The sequence below is a fragment of the Electrona antarctica genome (assembly GCF_951216825.1).
Source record: "Electrona antarctica genome assembly, chromosome: 12".
In the NCBI taxonomy this organism is placed as follows: Eukaryota; Metazoa; Chordata; class Actinopteri; order Myctophiformes; family Myctophidae; genus Electrona; species Electrona antarctica.
In genome coordinates, this window is record NC_136793.1 from 51,249,860 (window position 1) to 51,265,347 (window position 15,488).

Genomic DNA, 15,488 nt, shown 5'->3' on the forward strand with positions numbered 1-15,488 from the left:
CTTCCAACTCGAATAGAATTATTAATGTTTTGTACAAGTGTCCATGAGAAAGAAAATATATGATGTGGAGACAATAAAGACTATTATTATCATTATTATTGAAGGTGGTAACAGTCCATTTGCTCAGTAAAATATTTCGGGGGCATATTTAGAATGTGTGCAGGCTTGAGTATGTTGAATCTAGTTTGCAATTAATGAGGATTTGAAATGAAATAAAATGGCGATAGTATTCCGTGTGGGGCAGACGGCCTGTCACAGCCAGATTTGGGAGAGCAGCAGCTTTGTTGTTGCGAGGAAAGCGGTAAAGTGAGACTTTCGTGGTTGTTTTCGTCTCAGATTTAGTCCGACGGAGCGTCACAGTATAACTCTATGGGGACACAAAAGTGACACAAAAGTAGGACCCAGAAGTATCTCTGGAGGGGGCGCTCACGTCACGGCTAAAATACTGAATATATAGGCCCCTCCCACTGGACCATACCAAACCTGAATTAATTCCACAATTTAACCAGTTAGTTCTCAATGTCCGGAGACATCACAATTCACTGTACACAATTTAAAGTGTCACAAATTACTCATCAACACAATAATTAGAGTACTCAGTTTCCCACTTTACACAAGACCAATGTTGGTATGTTCCCCACACACCCACAGCTGGTATAGTTGCTCCCTACAATGGAGTCGAGAATCAACCAAGCTTCAAACAATATACATATAAAGCCAAAATAATATCACTCTGCAAGATAAAGAATAATTCAAACTTTAACCCCGTTTTTGTGAAAACATTCGTGTTATATTTGGGCAGCGGTGGCCTAAGGGTTAGAGGAGCGCCCTTTGTTGCCGAAAGGTTGCCGGTCCGATTTCCCGGACGGGCAGGAAAAGTCTGCGTCGGGAAGTGATTGGTCACCACTCACCCAACACCGCTGAAGTGCCCTTGAGCAAGGCACTGAACCCCCAACTGCTCCAGTGGAGCTGCTTAGTGGCCAACAGTATAAGGCCTGACTCACACCTTCGCATCAAGCATACAACATTGTTGGATGCTAGATGTAAAGAAAGGGTTTGTTTACATCTTGCCCCAATGCATTTCAAATGGAAGTCACATGGTTTGACACAACATTTGTGTTGTACGGCTTTCGGCTGTGTTTCGACTGCCCCCCACCCCCTCATACAACACAAATGTTGTGTCAAACCATGTGACTCCCATTGGAAATGCATTGTGAGCTTGCATCAGTCGATAAGTCTCACGCATCAGCTATACATCAATCTGTTGCGAAGGTGTGAGTCAGGCCTAAGACTGTGGTTGTACTGGGCAGCTCCCAGGTTTTAATGTGTGTGTCTGTGTGTTTCTATGTGCAGGGCGTTGCTGAAAATGAGCACTTGCGCTCAGCTAAAAAGTTATGGGGGAAAATAACACAGGAAAACTATAGGTTGTTGAATGCAGTCAGTGGCAGGGTGAACTGCCACAACACAACAGCAAATACATCCAAACAGAAAAGTCCCATCTGATTGCAGTAAAGGACATTAAACTCAGCCACTCACTTTACCATACCCTCTATTTGGTTTATTTTTTGGTACTCAAACTTTCACTCAATCTGGCAATGTATCCCATTCCAACTGGCCTCTGAAGTTTGCAGGCCATGGGTATAGGCAACCCAGCCTTTTCTGGTTTTATTAAATGATTGCTTATTTTACTGTTGCGCCCCTATAGGTCCTATAGTTCTCTGCAGCCATGCCCTAACCCTAACCCAACCCATGACTAAAACTAAGACGAAATATATTGACAATTTCGTCAACAAATAAAAAGTAGACTAAAATGTTAGGAAGGGACTAGTGGACGAGAGATCCAGTAGAAGAAAAAGACACAGTCATTTTATGTTTGGTTGCATGCTGAAAATAGCCGATCTACAAACTTACGAGCTTGTAGATCGGCTATTTCCAGCAAGTGTAAAATCAGCCATTATGACGGCAACGATAGAAAATAAATTTTAGTCGACTGAATCAACTGTTGATTTAGTCGACTAAATCTTATGATATTTAGTCGACTAAAACATTCCATGTTGGTGACTAAAATGTGACTAAAACAGAAATGAAAGCTACTCAAGGGACTAAAATCAAAATGTGCTGTCAAAAACGACACTGACCTGAGGCCAGCTTGATCTCCAGAGCGGTGCGGATCAGTGCCATCAGCGTGGAGGTGAAGTGGACCGTGTTGTCATCGGCGATGGGCATGTTCATCTTCACAAGCCGCTGAGGAGAGGAGAGGGAGGGGGGGCCGGACGGAGGGGCCGGGTTAGATCACTTTATAGCAACAAAAGAAAAAAACAGCCCGATCCCAAATCCCCAAGTCAAGGCAGAGAAATCAATCTGTGTACTGAAAGAATGTATTTATTTTTAATTATTTTTAGTAGTAGTAGTAATAGTAGTAGTACCAAATCTGTCTGACATGCACACAGTCAAATTATGATCTTTATCCTATGTTGTACCATGGTTTCCTGTGGTAAAAATAATCAATCTCCAAGCTCATCATTACGCGTCACATTGCGAAACGTCGTGAGCTTGTAGATCTTCCGGCCTAATGAATGACATGCCCAAAATAGGGACAGGGGCCAGGTTCAGGAAGTAGGTCAACCTTGGTTCTCAAAAATTAAGCTTCAGTGGCGTGCACAGATAGACACTAGGGGGTGCTGGAGCACCCCCTGCCCCTTTGGCAATGTGCCCCTTTGAAAAAAAAAAAAAACATTATTTTTTCGGGGTTTTTTCTTATTTTGTACAGTGTACATTGTACAGCATGTGGACCATGGTGACATTGATCAATTCTTGATAAAAAGCTTCTAATATATTATTTAGGCCCCACAATCTATAAATCTCACACTATTAAGGCAACCGGCGGGTTCCACGCGTTGCACAAGGTGCCCTTTTTTCACTTGAGCACCTGCCCCTTTAAATGTCTGTGCACGCCACTGTTAAGCTTCATGGTTTGGCTAAATAGGTGTAAAAAGAATTATCAACATTCTTGACAGCACACAAAAAGCTTTCCCGGAGACCAACACAGAGAGGAAGAGACAAGAGAGAGACAAAACTAGACATTCACATTCACCGCTAGAGAGGTTACAGTAATGCACTATATGCTGCAAGTCAAAAGTACACTGATGCAAGACTGACATTGATCGAAAAAAATGGTGAAGAAGAAGGCGTGTACGCATAACCATGGAGGTGCCGTCAACAATCGCAGGAGCTCGACTCTGTGGTTGCCATTCCTATAGCAAAATGATCAACTTGGGTTTGGGAGAACTTGACGCGCAATTAAACTTTGGTAGAGGTTTGGCTCGTGCAGTTATAGTGGTCACCTTGTCCTGACGCAACTCCAAATATTGGCTGCGTACATTCAATAGTTAGAAATTGAGCATCCAAAATGGTCTATTACATCTCATGGTAGAATACGGTAGGTGTCAAAGTCACACTTTTTGCACCAAAAAACAAACAAAACACAATCAAAGTGGATTCTGTCCAGTGGTGGAAAAAGTACTCAATTGTTTTACTTAAGTAAAAGTACGAATACTGCAATTTAGAAGTACTTTGTTACAAGTAAAAGTACGGAATTGAAAATGTACTTGAGTAAAAGTACAAAAGTATCAGAATCTAAATGTACTTAAAGTACTAAAAGTAAAAGTAGTCATATTGCAGAATGTCCCATTTCACAGGTTCAAACTGTGTACAAAATCTATTGAAAATAGCCAAAATGTATAGCATTGAAGTGGTTAATGTGTGTTTTCTAATCAAAATTAAAATCTCCAAAGTAACTAGTAACTAGTAACTAGTTTTCAAATAATTGTAGTGAAGTAAAAGTATTGGAAATTGGAAATACTCAAGTAAAGTACAAATACCTCACAATTGTACTTAAGTACAGTACTTAAGTACAGTACTTAGGTAAAAGTACTTCGTTATTTTACACCACTTCTGTCAATATAACTAAACCCCGTTCCTTTTTTCTTTTTTTTGGTTACACATATCAGTGGATTTGGATCTGGATCTTCTTCCTAATTCAAATAGTAAAATCAACATGAAAGAGTTGACATTTTAATTTGAAATAACAACAACACAATAGCCTACATGCGTTTTCTATGTTCCTCCGTGGCAAAATTTTGTCCAAAATGGATTAACTATTGAATATATCTCCGTGACATTTGGAGTTACATCATGGCAAGGTACGTGTACATCCAAACATCTACCAAAGAATAATTGTGCGTCTATAGTGGCAGCTCATCAATGAGGACAATCATTTCCATTCCACCAAACCTGTACAGCTTTAGCAAGAGGACCTGGTACCAACGTGGTATGCTCTAATGGTGTGTGCGTGTGCGTGTGTGTGTATGTGTATGTGTATGTGTATGTGTGTGTGTGTGTGTGTGTGTGTGTGTGTGTGTGTGTGTGTGTGTGTGTGTGTGTGTGTGTGTGTTGCTGTAGAGTTGAGCTCCCCTGAACACAAAAAGCATTCACCTACATGTACTATCAGTCGCAGTGCAAAAGTAAGTCAGACCCAAGTCAGAATGAGACAGGGAGGGAGATGCTGAGATGCACACACACACACACACACACACACACACACACACACGCGCACACACACGCGCACACACGCGCACACAAACACGCACGCACGCACGCACGCACGCACGCACGCACGCACGCACGCACGCACGCACGCACGCACGCACGCACGCACGCACGCACGCACGCACGCACGCACGCACGCACACGCGTGATGAATATTCAATCGTAGAGAAAGATGCACACGCAAACAGGCTCACTCCCTCACGCAGGTTCATCATGTTCTGTAGGTGCACGCACATGCATGAGCACACTCAGGTACACATGCATACGCGCACACACACACGCACACACGCACACGCACACGCACACACACACACACACACACACACACACAGTCAGTCAGTCAGTCAAACCATCAATGAATAGACAGAGATGACAGAAAAGATGGAAGAAAATGGGATACAGCAAAGACTGTACAAGACTCACAAGAGTATAAAAGCGTAAATATCCCACAAATAAAGCAACAGAAGCCACACGCACACACACACACACACACACACACACACACACACACACACGCGCACACACACACGCACGCACGCACGCACACACACACACGCGCACACGCACACGCACGCACGCACATGCGCACAAACGCGCGCGCGCGCACACGCACACGCGAGCACACACACACACACACACACACACACACACACACACACACACACACACACACACTGCTCCACAGACTGCCTATACATCAAACTATTCGAGGGATGTTCTGTAATAGGAGAAGGTCTCTTCATGGAGATGTTATGATATATACTCATGTAATTACCGGTATTATCGTTATTATAATTAAGGATACAACGGTAGTACCACGTGTTCATGACTCAAATATAGAAATAATAACAATGACAGCACATTACAAGTTACTGGGGGTCACTAAACAGGTCACTGTAGTTTTTCCTGCATGACAATCGACTGTACAGTTGGGTGCCACCGATATTGTCCCTTATCATTTGACCCATTTAGGCCTGACCTCAAAATTTAAAAAAATCCTTCTAAATCCTCCAGTTTTCTGAAATAAATATTTTCACGATTTTTCAAAAATAGCAGACCTACAAGCTCGTAGCGCGCCACTCGGTGGCGCGCTATGAGCTTGTAGATCTGCTATTTTTCAATAGCTAAATTATAACATAATGTTTAAAACACCAAAAGGGGTTCCCGCCCAAAATGGGTTAACTGTCCTTTTGCGCAGATCACGCAAACCTCAGCAAAAAGAAAAGGACAATATCGATGGCCTCCAACTGTATGTTCTATAGGCAGTGTTGTTTTTGGCGGCAAATTTTGATTTTAGTTTTAGTCATAGTCTCTTGAATAGTTTTCATTTGTTTTAGTCGCATTTTAGTCACCCGGAATGTTTTAGTGTTCTAGTTTTAGTTGACTAAATGTCATACGATTTTAGTCGACTAAATCTACAGTTGATTTAGTCGACTAAAATGTATTTTGGCGGGCATTGATGCTGTCGTAATGACTGTTTTTACGATCTACAAGCTCACAACGCGCCGCAGTGTGACGCATTGTGAGCTTGTGTATCTGCTATTTTCAGCATGCAACAAAGTGTAAAATGACTTATACTGGATCTCTTGTCCACTACTCCCTTCCTAACATTTTAGCCTAGTTTTTATTTGTTGACGAAATGGTATATGACTATATAGTTTTAGTCATCATAGCTTAGTTTTCATTTAGTTTCCATGTAGTTTTCGTCAGTGAAAAAAGGTAGTCGACGAACATTTCTCGCCTTAGTTTTAGTCGACAAAAACAACACTGGTTCTAGCTTAAGACTATGATGTAATATTAGTTATAGAGCTTCGCAGTCCCGCCCCCTGCGAGGGCACCGGAAGAGAATTTCCCATATTTTGTATACATAGGCGTTTCAAAACGTATTTAATTGAAGACCTGTAAGCCTCCGACAAAGCCAACAGCCCAGTTGACAAATCATGACAATAAACAGAAATGTTTGGGCCGAACAAATACTTAGAAAGAAGACAAAATAGGCAGGGTTTACAGTTGGGTGCCACCGATATTGTCCCTTATCATTTGACCCATTTAGGCCTGACCTCAAAATTTAAAAAAATCCTTCTAAATCCTCCAGTTTTCTGAAATAAATAGCAGACCTACAAGCTCGTAGCGCGCCACTCGGTGGCGCGCTATGAGCTTGTAGATCTGCTATTTTTCAATAGCTAAATTATAACATAATGTTTAAAACACCAAAAGGGGTTCCCGCCCAAAATGGGTTAACTGTAATTTTGCGCAGATCACGCAAACCTCAGCAAAAAGAAAAGGACAATATCGATGGCCTCCAACTGTAGTTTTAATTGTCATGATTCTTTTGTGAACTCGGCTGTTGGCTTTGTCTGAGGCTTACAGACAAGTGGCAGCGGTGGCCGAACGGTTTGCGGAGCGGTCTTGATACCGGAAGGTCGCCAGTTCGTATCCCCGGACCGGCACGTTCAAATTACCACCGCTGAAGTGCCCTTGAGTAAGGCATTGAACCGCTACACATGAAATGTTCTATGAGCAGGGCCTGGCTGTAAACAAGTATCTGATGCTTAGTCCAGTTACCCTGGGTAAATATAGTAACTTTGCTTTGCTTTGCATTACAGGTCTTTAAATACATACTTTTTGAAACGTCTATGGGAAAAATGAATGGGGGAATTCTCTACTGGTGGCCTCGTCGTTCTGAAAGGGGGTGGGATAATGCCTATTATGGTATGTTTAAACTACATAGCTTAGGTTCATAATATGGCCATTGCTGCCCTACACTGGCGTAGCTAAGCTTATAGCTATCGCTTGCTCTTAAAATCAAGCAGCATCGAGAAAGAAGAGGCAGGTTGGGAGGTCGGGCGTAAATAAGGGTCTACACCAAAAATATCGAGAGCAACTTTAGCAAATCAAATCGAAGAAACACGGAAGGGAACAACTGGCAGGGCAACAGAGAGACACTGGCTGGAGGTCAAGCCAACGAGGAGGGGACAGGTTGTCGAGCAGAGAGGAGAAGGCATGGGGAGGGTCGGGAGGTGGGCGCAGGGGGGGGTGTGGATCTACCTTGTAGGCGACTCTTGGTGGACATTTCTTTCCCAAACCTAAGGGTGGGGACATGTGGAGCAGCATCTCATACATATCGAGGTACTTGATACGGCCACTTTACAGGGAAAAAAAAAAAACCAAACGAGAGAGAGAGAGAAGGATGGGGGAGTTGGAGAAGGACGACAGTGAGAGAAAGAGGGAGGGGGTGGGGGGGATTAAAATCAACAAGGAGGATGACAAAGCAATACAAAAAAATAATACAATACAAATAAACAAACAAACAAACAAACAAACAAACAAGAAATCGTTATTTAGATTTCCTGGAAGAGGGGTGAGATGAATAATGGATGCCATCCTCGGGCCGCTGGACCAGCAGCCCAGGGCGCCGGGGATGCATCGCTATATGGTAGACGCTCAGGATCCCTGAGGAGCATAGAGAGAGAGAGAGACACACGATGGCATGGCAGAGAGGAAGAGGGAGATCTGTCGAGAGGTGGATTTGGGTGTGTTTCGAGAGGGACTCGAAACACACACACGTGAATGATGAGGGATCAGAGAATGGCAGCATGGTATAACTGTGGGGGATGTCTGCCTCGGCATGCTTTGCAGATATCCCGCTGGCGTGTATACTGCCAGGTGCCAACGGAGACAAAGCTTTCAAACGCCAGCCCCTTTTGCATGTAGCGTTCTTTCGTTTCTTTACTATACTGTATAGCCTTCCTTTCTTTGACATTTGCACGCTCCCAGAGGGGGGGGGGGGAAGGGAGCCGGAAAAGGTGTGCCCCGCGACCCGAGGCCCATTCAGATGGTTTCAAGATCTGAACAGAATAGGATCTCGTTTGCCTGTTTTTTTTTTTTCATCGTCACGACTAAACATTTGGGGTTTGGAATGTTTAATCCGATTGAAAAAGGGGAAGGTACCTGCACCGAGCAGATTGTTTTCAGCCCGTCCATCCGCCGTGCAGGAGGATGGACAGAAAGTATAGGCGTTATAACTGGACGGGCGGGCATGGCGGGCAGCCAATGCCGTGGCTTTGAGAGCTTTGTTTCCACTCTGGCGTTGGGCAAACCAAAAAGCCAATCAGTACTGGTGGAGAGAGAGAGAGAGGGGCGGGTGCTAGAAGTGTGTAAGGCGAGTTCATTGGTGCACAGCCATTCAAGTTAAAAAAAAAAAAAAAAAAAAAGTCTCTTGGCATAGAGAGAGAGGTACACAAAGCACCCTAAAGTGACGGAGGAGGAGGTGTCTGGTGGTTGCAAACCTTGTATGCTACCCTATTAGGGCAGTTCTTCCCTAAGCCAAGGGGGGGCGAGATAATGCGTAACAAATTGTACATATCCTTATAGACAAGCCGTCCGCTGTGAAAGAAGAACAAGCAGATATACATAAACACACACAGTATAAACAGTTCAGGACAGCTTCAAAGAGAGAAAATAATTCATCATTAGTTGGGGGAGGGGTGGGGTGGGGGGGGTATGGGGGGGGGGGGTTAGGCTGACTTTTTCAAATCAAGATTGTGTGAATGAACCTTTCCCAGGACATGATAAGAGTCAGACCGAGGAAGAGGAGGGGGCACACTGAGGTCGTCTCATTTCTATGGTAATGTCTGACTGGGTGGGTGACGGTGGGAGGGGGCAGGGACGTGCACACATAGACATCAAAGGGGGCTTCAGCCCCTGCCCCTTTACCTGTCTGTAAAACAACTGCCCTCTCCAGACCACGGATGCAGCATTTATACTGTGGTGAAAGAAATGGCAAATGCCTCTCCTTTCCACGAGTCTCCTGAACTTGAACACAGCATTTTGCGTTGAACACATTTGTTTAGATATCCACGTCGTATAAGCGCATCTCCACTATAGCGTGCTGGGTTGCGCTCCGAAAATAGCTGATCTACAAGCTCTCAACGCGTCGCAGCGTGACGCGTTGAGAGCTTGTAGATCTGCTGTTTTTTTTTTACGGGATTACGGGATTTCAGCCCCTGCCCCTCTAACGCTCTCTGCACGTCCCTGTGGAGGGGGGGGGGGGGGGGGGGGGGGGTGAGGGGACACACACACACAAACACACACACACACACACACACACATACCACGCTGCAGGGTCGTACTCAGCCCAAACCCGGATGAACTCATCCAGGTGATGAGGTCCCAGGATGGACGAGTCCCTGGTCAGGTACTCAAAGTTATCCATGATGACGGCCACAAACAGGTTCAGCATCTGGAACAGACACGCAAGTATGAACACACGCACGCACACGCACGCACGGACACACAAACACGCGCACGTCCGCGCGCACGCGCGCACGCACGCACGCACGCACGCACGCACGCACGCACCACATCTGGCTCGGAGAATGTGGGCAAAGGAGACTGATTTAGGGTCCTGTTTTCGTCAGTGCCTTATCCCTTTATCCCTAAACTTCTTTGCCTTTTTCACTATTTTGAAAAACATTTTTTGAATAGTTCAAATACCGTAGCTGATCTACAAGCTCACAACTTGTCAATGCTATTTTAACTATTTTAAAATGTTGTCCAATATAGTAAAAAATGGCGGGCGAGACAGGGCTCTTTTTTTTGCAGTGCCTTTTTGCCTTACCCCTTATCGCTAAACTTTTTTGCTTTTTTATTATTATTATTTTTTTGTACTATTTTGAAAAACATTTTAAAATGGATCAACTATAGCCAATCTATATTGACACGTTGTGAGCTTGTTTAGGCATCGTTTAGGGATAAGGGTTAGGTAACTGGTCAAAATAGGGCTCTTAAAGGTTTCATGACATTCATTTTCATTTATTTTTAGTTTTACTTTTAAAAACCTGAACTTTGAACATTCAGTGGACTTTCTGTGGTCTGGAGTTTTCTCTGGGGTTTGGAAGCCTTTTGGGCTGCAACAGGCAAAACAGTGAAAACAGTGACAACTGCTCGCAAATCCCATTGACATATATGGGACAGCAGGAAGATCAGAGCACTTGTTTGAGGCAGAAAACCCCAGACCACAGAAAATCTACTGAATGTTAAAAGTTCAGGTTTTTTGGGTGCAATTGAGCTCCGAAAACCTTTTTATTTTTTTTTAATGTCACAATCCCTTTAATACCAGAAAACCTCTGACACATGCTGTCAGAGATAATTAATTAATTTCTCCTCTGGGACAAAAAGGTTTACCATCTCTGAATTGAAATGTATTTTCAACAGCATCTATTTAACTTTTTACTGTCACAGCCAGTTGAATCTATACTGTATACAAAGATGATGTGACCGACGGCTTGAATGACGTAAACGCAGCCGCGCAAGCAAACGCAAGTTCATTCAGGGAATTGGGCTGCATCTCAAGTTCTCACCCTGCTCTGTCCTAGCTCCTCGAGCCTCACTCCAACTGGGACTATAGAAGTCAGTGCGCCCATTTTGCCACTCGTGTCAAGGACTTAATAGAGCACCGAAGTCTGACGTAATGTACGCGTCCTACCTGGGTCACGCCCCATTCTAAATTCCCATAAATGTATTTAATATCACAGCATATAATGTATGAACTGTATTCCAGGCCGCCGGGACAATTGGTTTATTTTTGGACCACAGTTCTTATATGAAGACGATTCTCAGATGACCCAATGATATTTTCAATAGAGAGAAAAAAAAAATGTCCGTGACCCAGAGGTGATGAGCGAGTGATGTCAGGACTTCGCTACCCTATATTTAGGGACTTGACACGCAGGCTCAGCTGATTGGTCCACTCTTTAGCAAGCAAACCAATCACCTTTCACACTAAAATGTCAAGCTACATGACATGTAGTGCATCCTATGCTTGCTCTCTCTCTGCTCTCATGCTGCTGATCTGTGTGATGTGCAGAGTCAGATTAGCGGGTTCGGATGTCATCAGCCCTCATCAAGACCAAATGTGCAATGGAGCCAGTATACATGGACCTTTCCACATACTGACGTTGTTGTCAGCCAAATTGTCCGACGTTGCGTTTGGCGCGCTGTCCGACTACGAACTCTATTACTATAACCCTAGCCATAAACCTAACCGGCTCGTACCTCAGACATTGGAGAAAAGTCTACCCAGAAACCTAACCAGCTCGTACCTCAGACATTGGAGAAAAGTCTACCCAGAAACCTAACCAGCTCGTACCTCAGACATTGGAGAAAAGTCTACGCAGAAACCTAACCAGCTCGTACCTCAGACATTGGAGAAAAGTCTACGCAGAAACCTAACCAGCTCGTACCTCAGACATTGGCGAAAAGTCTACACAGAAACCTAACCGGCTCGTACCTCAGACATTGGAGAAAAGTCTACCCAGAAACCTAACCAGCTCGTACCTCAGACATTGGAGAAAAGTCTACGCAGAAACCTAACCAGCTCGTACCTCAGACATTGGCGAAAAGTCTACACAGAAACCTAACCAGCTCGTACCTCAGACATTGGAGAAAAGTCTACCCAGAAACCTAACCAGCTCGTTCCTCAGACATTGGAGAAAAGTCTACCCAGAAACCTAACCAGCTCGTACCTCAGACATTGGAGAAAAGTCTACCCAGAAACCTAACCAGCTCGTACCTCAGACATTGGAGAAAAGTCTACGCAGAAACCTAACCAGCTCGTACCTCAGACATTGGAGAAAAGTCTACGCAGAAACCTAACCGGCTCGTACCTCAGACATTGGAGAAAAGTCTACCCAGAAACCTAACCAGCTCGTACCTCAGACATTGGAGAAAAGTCTACCCAGAAACCTAACCAGCTCGTACCTCAGACATTGGAGAAAAGTCTACGCAGAAACCTAACCAGCTCGTACCTCAGACATTGGAGAAAAGTCTACCCAGAAACCTAACTCTAACTCTAACCTCAGTCTTCACCGGCCACGTGAGTAATCATAAAGCGTAGTTGTTGTATACAGCGGAGTTTCACCACAATGTTTTCGCTTCGGCGGCAGTCATTTCACTTTCGCATTTCCTATAGTCGCCTGCTGTACTCGCGGTATACGCAGGTATGTGGAAATGCCCATTATTGCCTCCATTGCATGGTCTCGATGAGAACACACTGGTGATGATCGGTTGATAACATTGGAAGCAGGTGGTCAGATCCACCCGTTTAGATCTGTCCAATCATGATTCTGCAGCAGCAGCGGCAGCGGCGAGTCATGAAAGCAGCCAAACTAAAATAGAAATTGCCCTTACTCTGCTAGGTACGAAGCTTCCACCGACCGTGTATACCTAGCAGATTCAGAAGCTGCATGGGAAAGGACTTGTTTTTAATACTAATATGCAGCAGTTACGGTACTGTACGTGGAAGAATGGGTTACCTGTCGTCCATAAAGAGCTGCTGGATCTGACCATCCATTATAGGTGAGTTGGAACAGCTTCCATTGACGGTATAGTTTTTACTTGTACTTGTTTTACTTGTCTCTGCATTAACATTGTATGAATGTATTTTATATTGATTTCGGTTTCCTGTGTTTCTCTGTTACCCCCCCCCCCCACACAAACACAACAACAACAACAACAACAAATACAACAACAACAACAACAACGACGCATGGCACTCAAAGAACAAAAATAAATGGTTTTATCCTTTTGATAGATATGTACAAATATAGGCTATACATAATGGTAGGTGTTTTTTATATCATCATCATGATCAAAATGATCATCAAATTCATCATAATCATCATCATCATCATCATCTTCATCATTAATAAACCACTTTCAACCTGGCATCCCTACTTAAATTTGGACATGTCATTATCGGCCAAAATTGAAAAACATTGTGAGAAAAGTTCCGAAATTGTCAACATTTTCAAAGCTAACAAAAATAGCCTGCATGCTCACATAATGCGTCGCGACGCAGATCGGCTATTGTATCTATTTCTTAACAGTATAAAAGTGTTAGTTAATAAGCGTATGATACTAATACTAGGCCACTGAGTAGGTGAGTTGTCCTCTAAATGTCCTGACTGAGCTGTATATCAAACTGACCAGGAAGGAGCAGAGGAAGATGAAGCTGACAAAGTAGAAGTATGCGAAGTCGCTGCCACACTCCTTCCCCACGGTGCCCGAGCGCTCGTCACACGCCCGCCGACTCAGGCACGCCAGCATGATCTCATGCCACGCCTCACCCGTGGCGCTCCTGACCCGCCAACAGACAAACGGACAGACAGACAGAGACAAACGGACAGACAGAGAGACAAACGGAGAGACAGAGAGAGAGAAAAAGACAGACAGACAGAGACAAACGGACAGACAGAGAGACAAAGTGATACTTTTTGGGTTAAAGCTCTATTGAGATCATCACCCCCTAATAACAGGGGTCTCCCTCTCCACGTCTCCCAGCTCTTAATAAAGAAAATAAATGTTCAGGTGATTGCCAATTTTAGACAATCAGGAGAGAGTACCCATTTACCAATTTCACTATCCTGTAGGTGTAGGTGTAGGATATATATATAAAAGAGAGAGAGATGGGGAGATCCCTGTTGCTGAATAAAAACGCTATCATAATATAGAGGTATTTAACACGTATTTCAACAAAGACATCTTAAATAAGAAGACTACTGTAGCATACAGTGTAGCAGTGGAACATCTCCCGCGGCCAGCGGAGGCTGGGGGAGATGTTCAGACGTTGTGATACCTTGTTCTCTTTTCCTGTTACAAATCAGCATCCTAGCTGCTCCCCGGAGGGCTCATCAAACACACATGCTGTGTGCTTCATCGACTGACTGACTGACTGACTGACTGACTGACTGACTGACTGACTGAAACCTACCTGACTGACCGCAACCTGTCTGTCTGGCTGACTGACCGACTGACTGACTGCAACCTGTCTGGCTGACTGACTGACTGACCGCAACTGTCTGTCTGTCTGTCTGTCTGTCTGTCTGTCTGTCTGTCTGTCTGTCTGTCTGTCTGTCTGTCTGTCTGTCTGTCTGTCTGACTGAATGGTGTGTATGCGCGCGTTGGTGCATGTGTCATTTTCTGCACTCCTTACTGCTAACTACATAATTCAGCGGGGTCATAAAATATGAAACAGAATCACAGCTGGATATCAGTGGTCCAGGAAAATTACTTTTCCATTGAGCAGTGCTTCTAAGCCATTTCCATGTCCAATTTCACCCCAGAATTGATGCATATAATTACAGTGAGCCGCAGAGTCCCACTCCCCCTCTTTTGAAAAGATTTGGTGCCAAGGAACCCTCATTAGAGCAGATCTTAGATTTGATTAATTACATAAACTACAAATTATATAGGGTAATGAAATTAACCACTTTCAGTCAACGTGCCATCCATATTTAGTTCACAACACATCGCATCTCGACGTGTTACGAGCTTGCGGATCAGCTATTTTTGCATTTCTTCTTTTCCAAATAGTACGTAAGTGATTAAACTAGTGCAGAGTTAGGTAGGTATAACTGAGGTAACTCTGCTTTGATTTTACAATATAAATTGGGGTCTCAGAGATAGAAATGCCATTAGATGGGGGTCCGTAGCCTAATGTATGTCAAACTGGGGGCCCTTGAAATTAAACGGGTTGAGAATCACTGCTAGAGCCGTAACAATCTTCTCTTATGGGGGTCCCTGGCATACCTTTTCAAATGGGGGTCCACGGGCTATTACATTTGTGTCAATTTGGGGGTCCTCGACATGAAAACGTTTGGGAACCACTGCACTAGTGTAGATCATTTTGCTGGGGACCCCCCTGGAAACCCTTCAAGGACCCCTGTGGACCCCACTAGGAGAATCACCGCCATAGACCCAGAGTTAGGGCATTCACTTATAGTCATTTTTACTAGTTGACTAGTTGCCTAGTTTACCCACCTATTATGTTAATAATCAAAAAATTAAAAAAAAGCTTTTTCTTTTTTCTTTTTTTTTTA

The 15,488-nt window shown here is 44.0% G+C and overlaps 1 protein-coding gene across 1 annotated transcript in view; it reads right to left on the reverse strand.

The window, feature by feature from the left end:
- LOC306934453 (voltage-dependent N-type calcium channel subunit alpha-1B-like) overlaps positions 1-15,488 on the reverse strand; it is a gene marked incomplete at its 3' end in the record, with an annotated part of 212,124 nt that overhangs the window by 13,483 nt on the left and 183,153 nt on the right. The window contains 4 exon segments of the mRNA XM_079517021.1: positions 2,139-2,244; positions 7,657-7,753; positions 9,723-9,850; positions 13,597-13,747. Coding sequence (XP_079373147.1) covers positions 2,139-2,244; positions 7,657-7,753; positions 9,723-9,850; positions 13,597-13,747 — 482 coding nt within the window.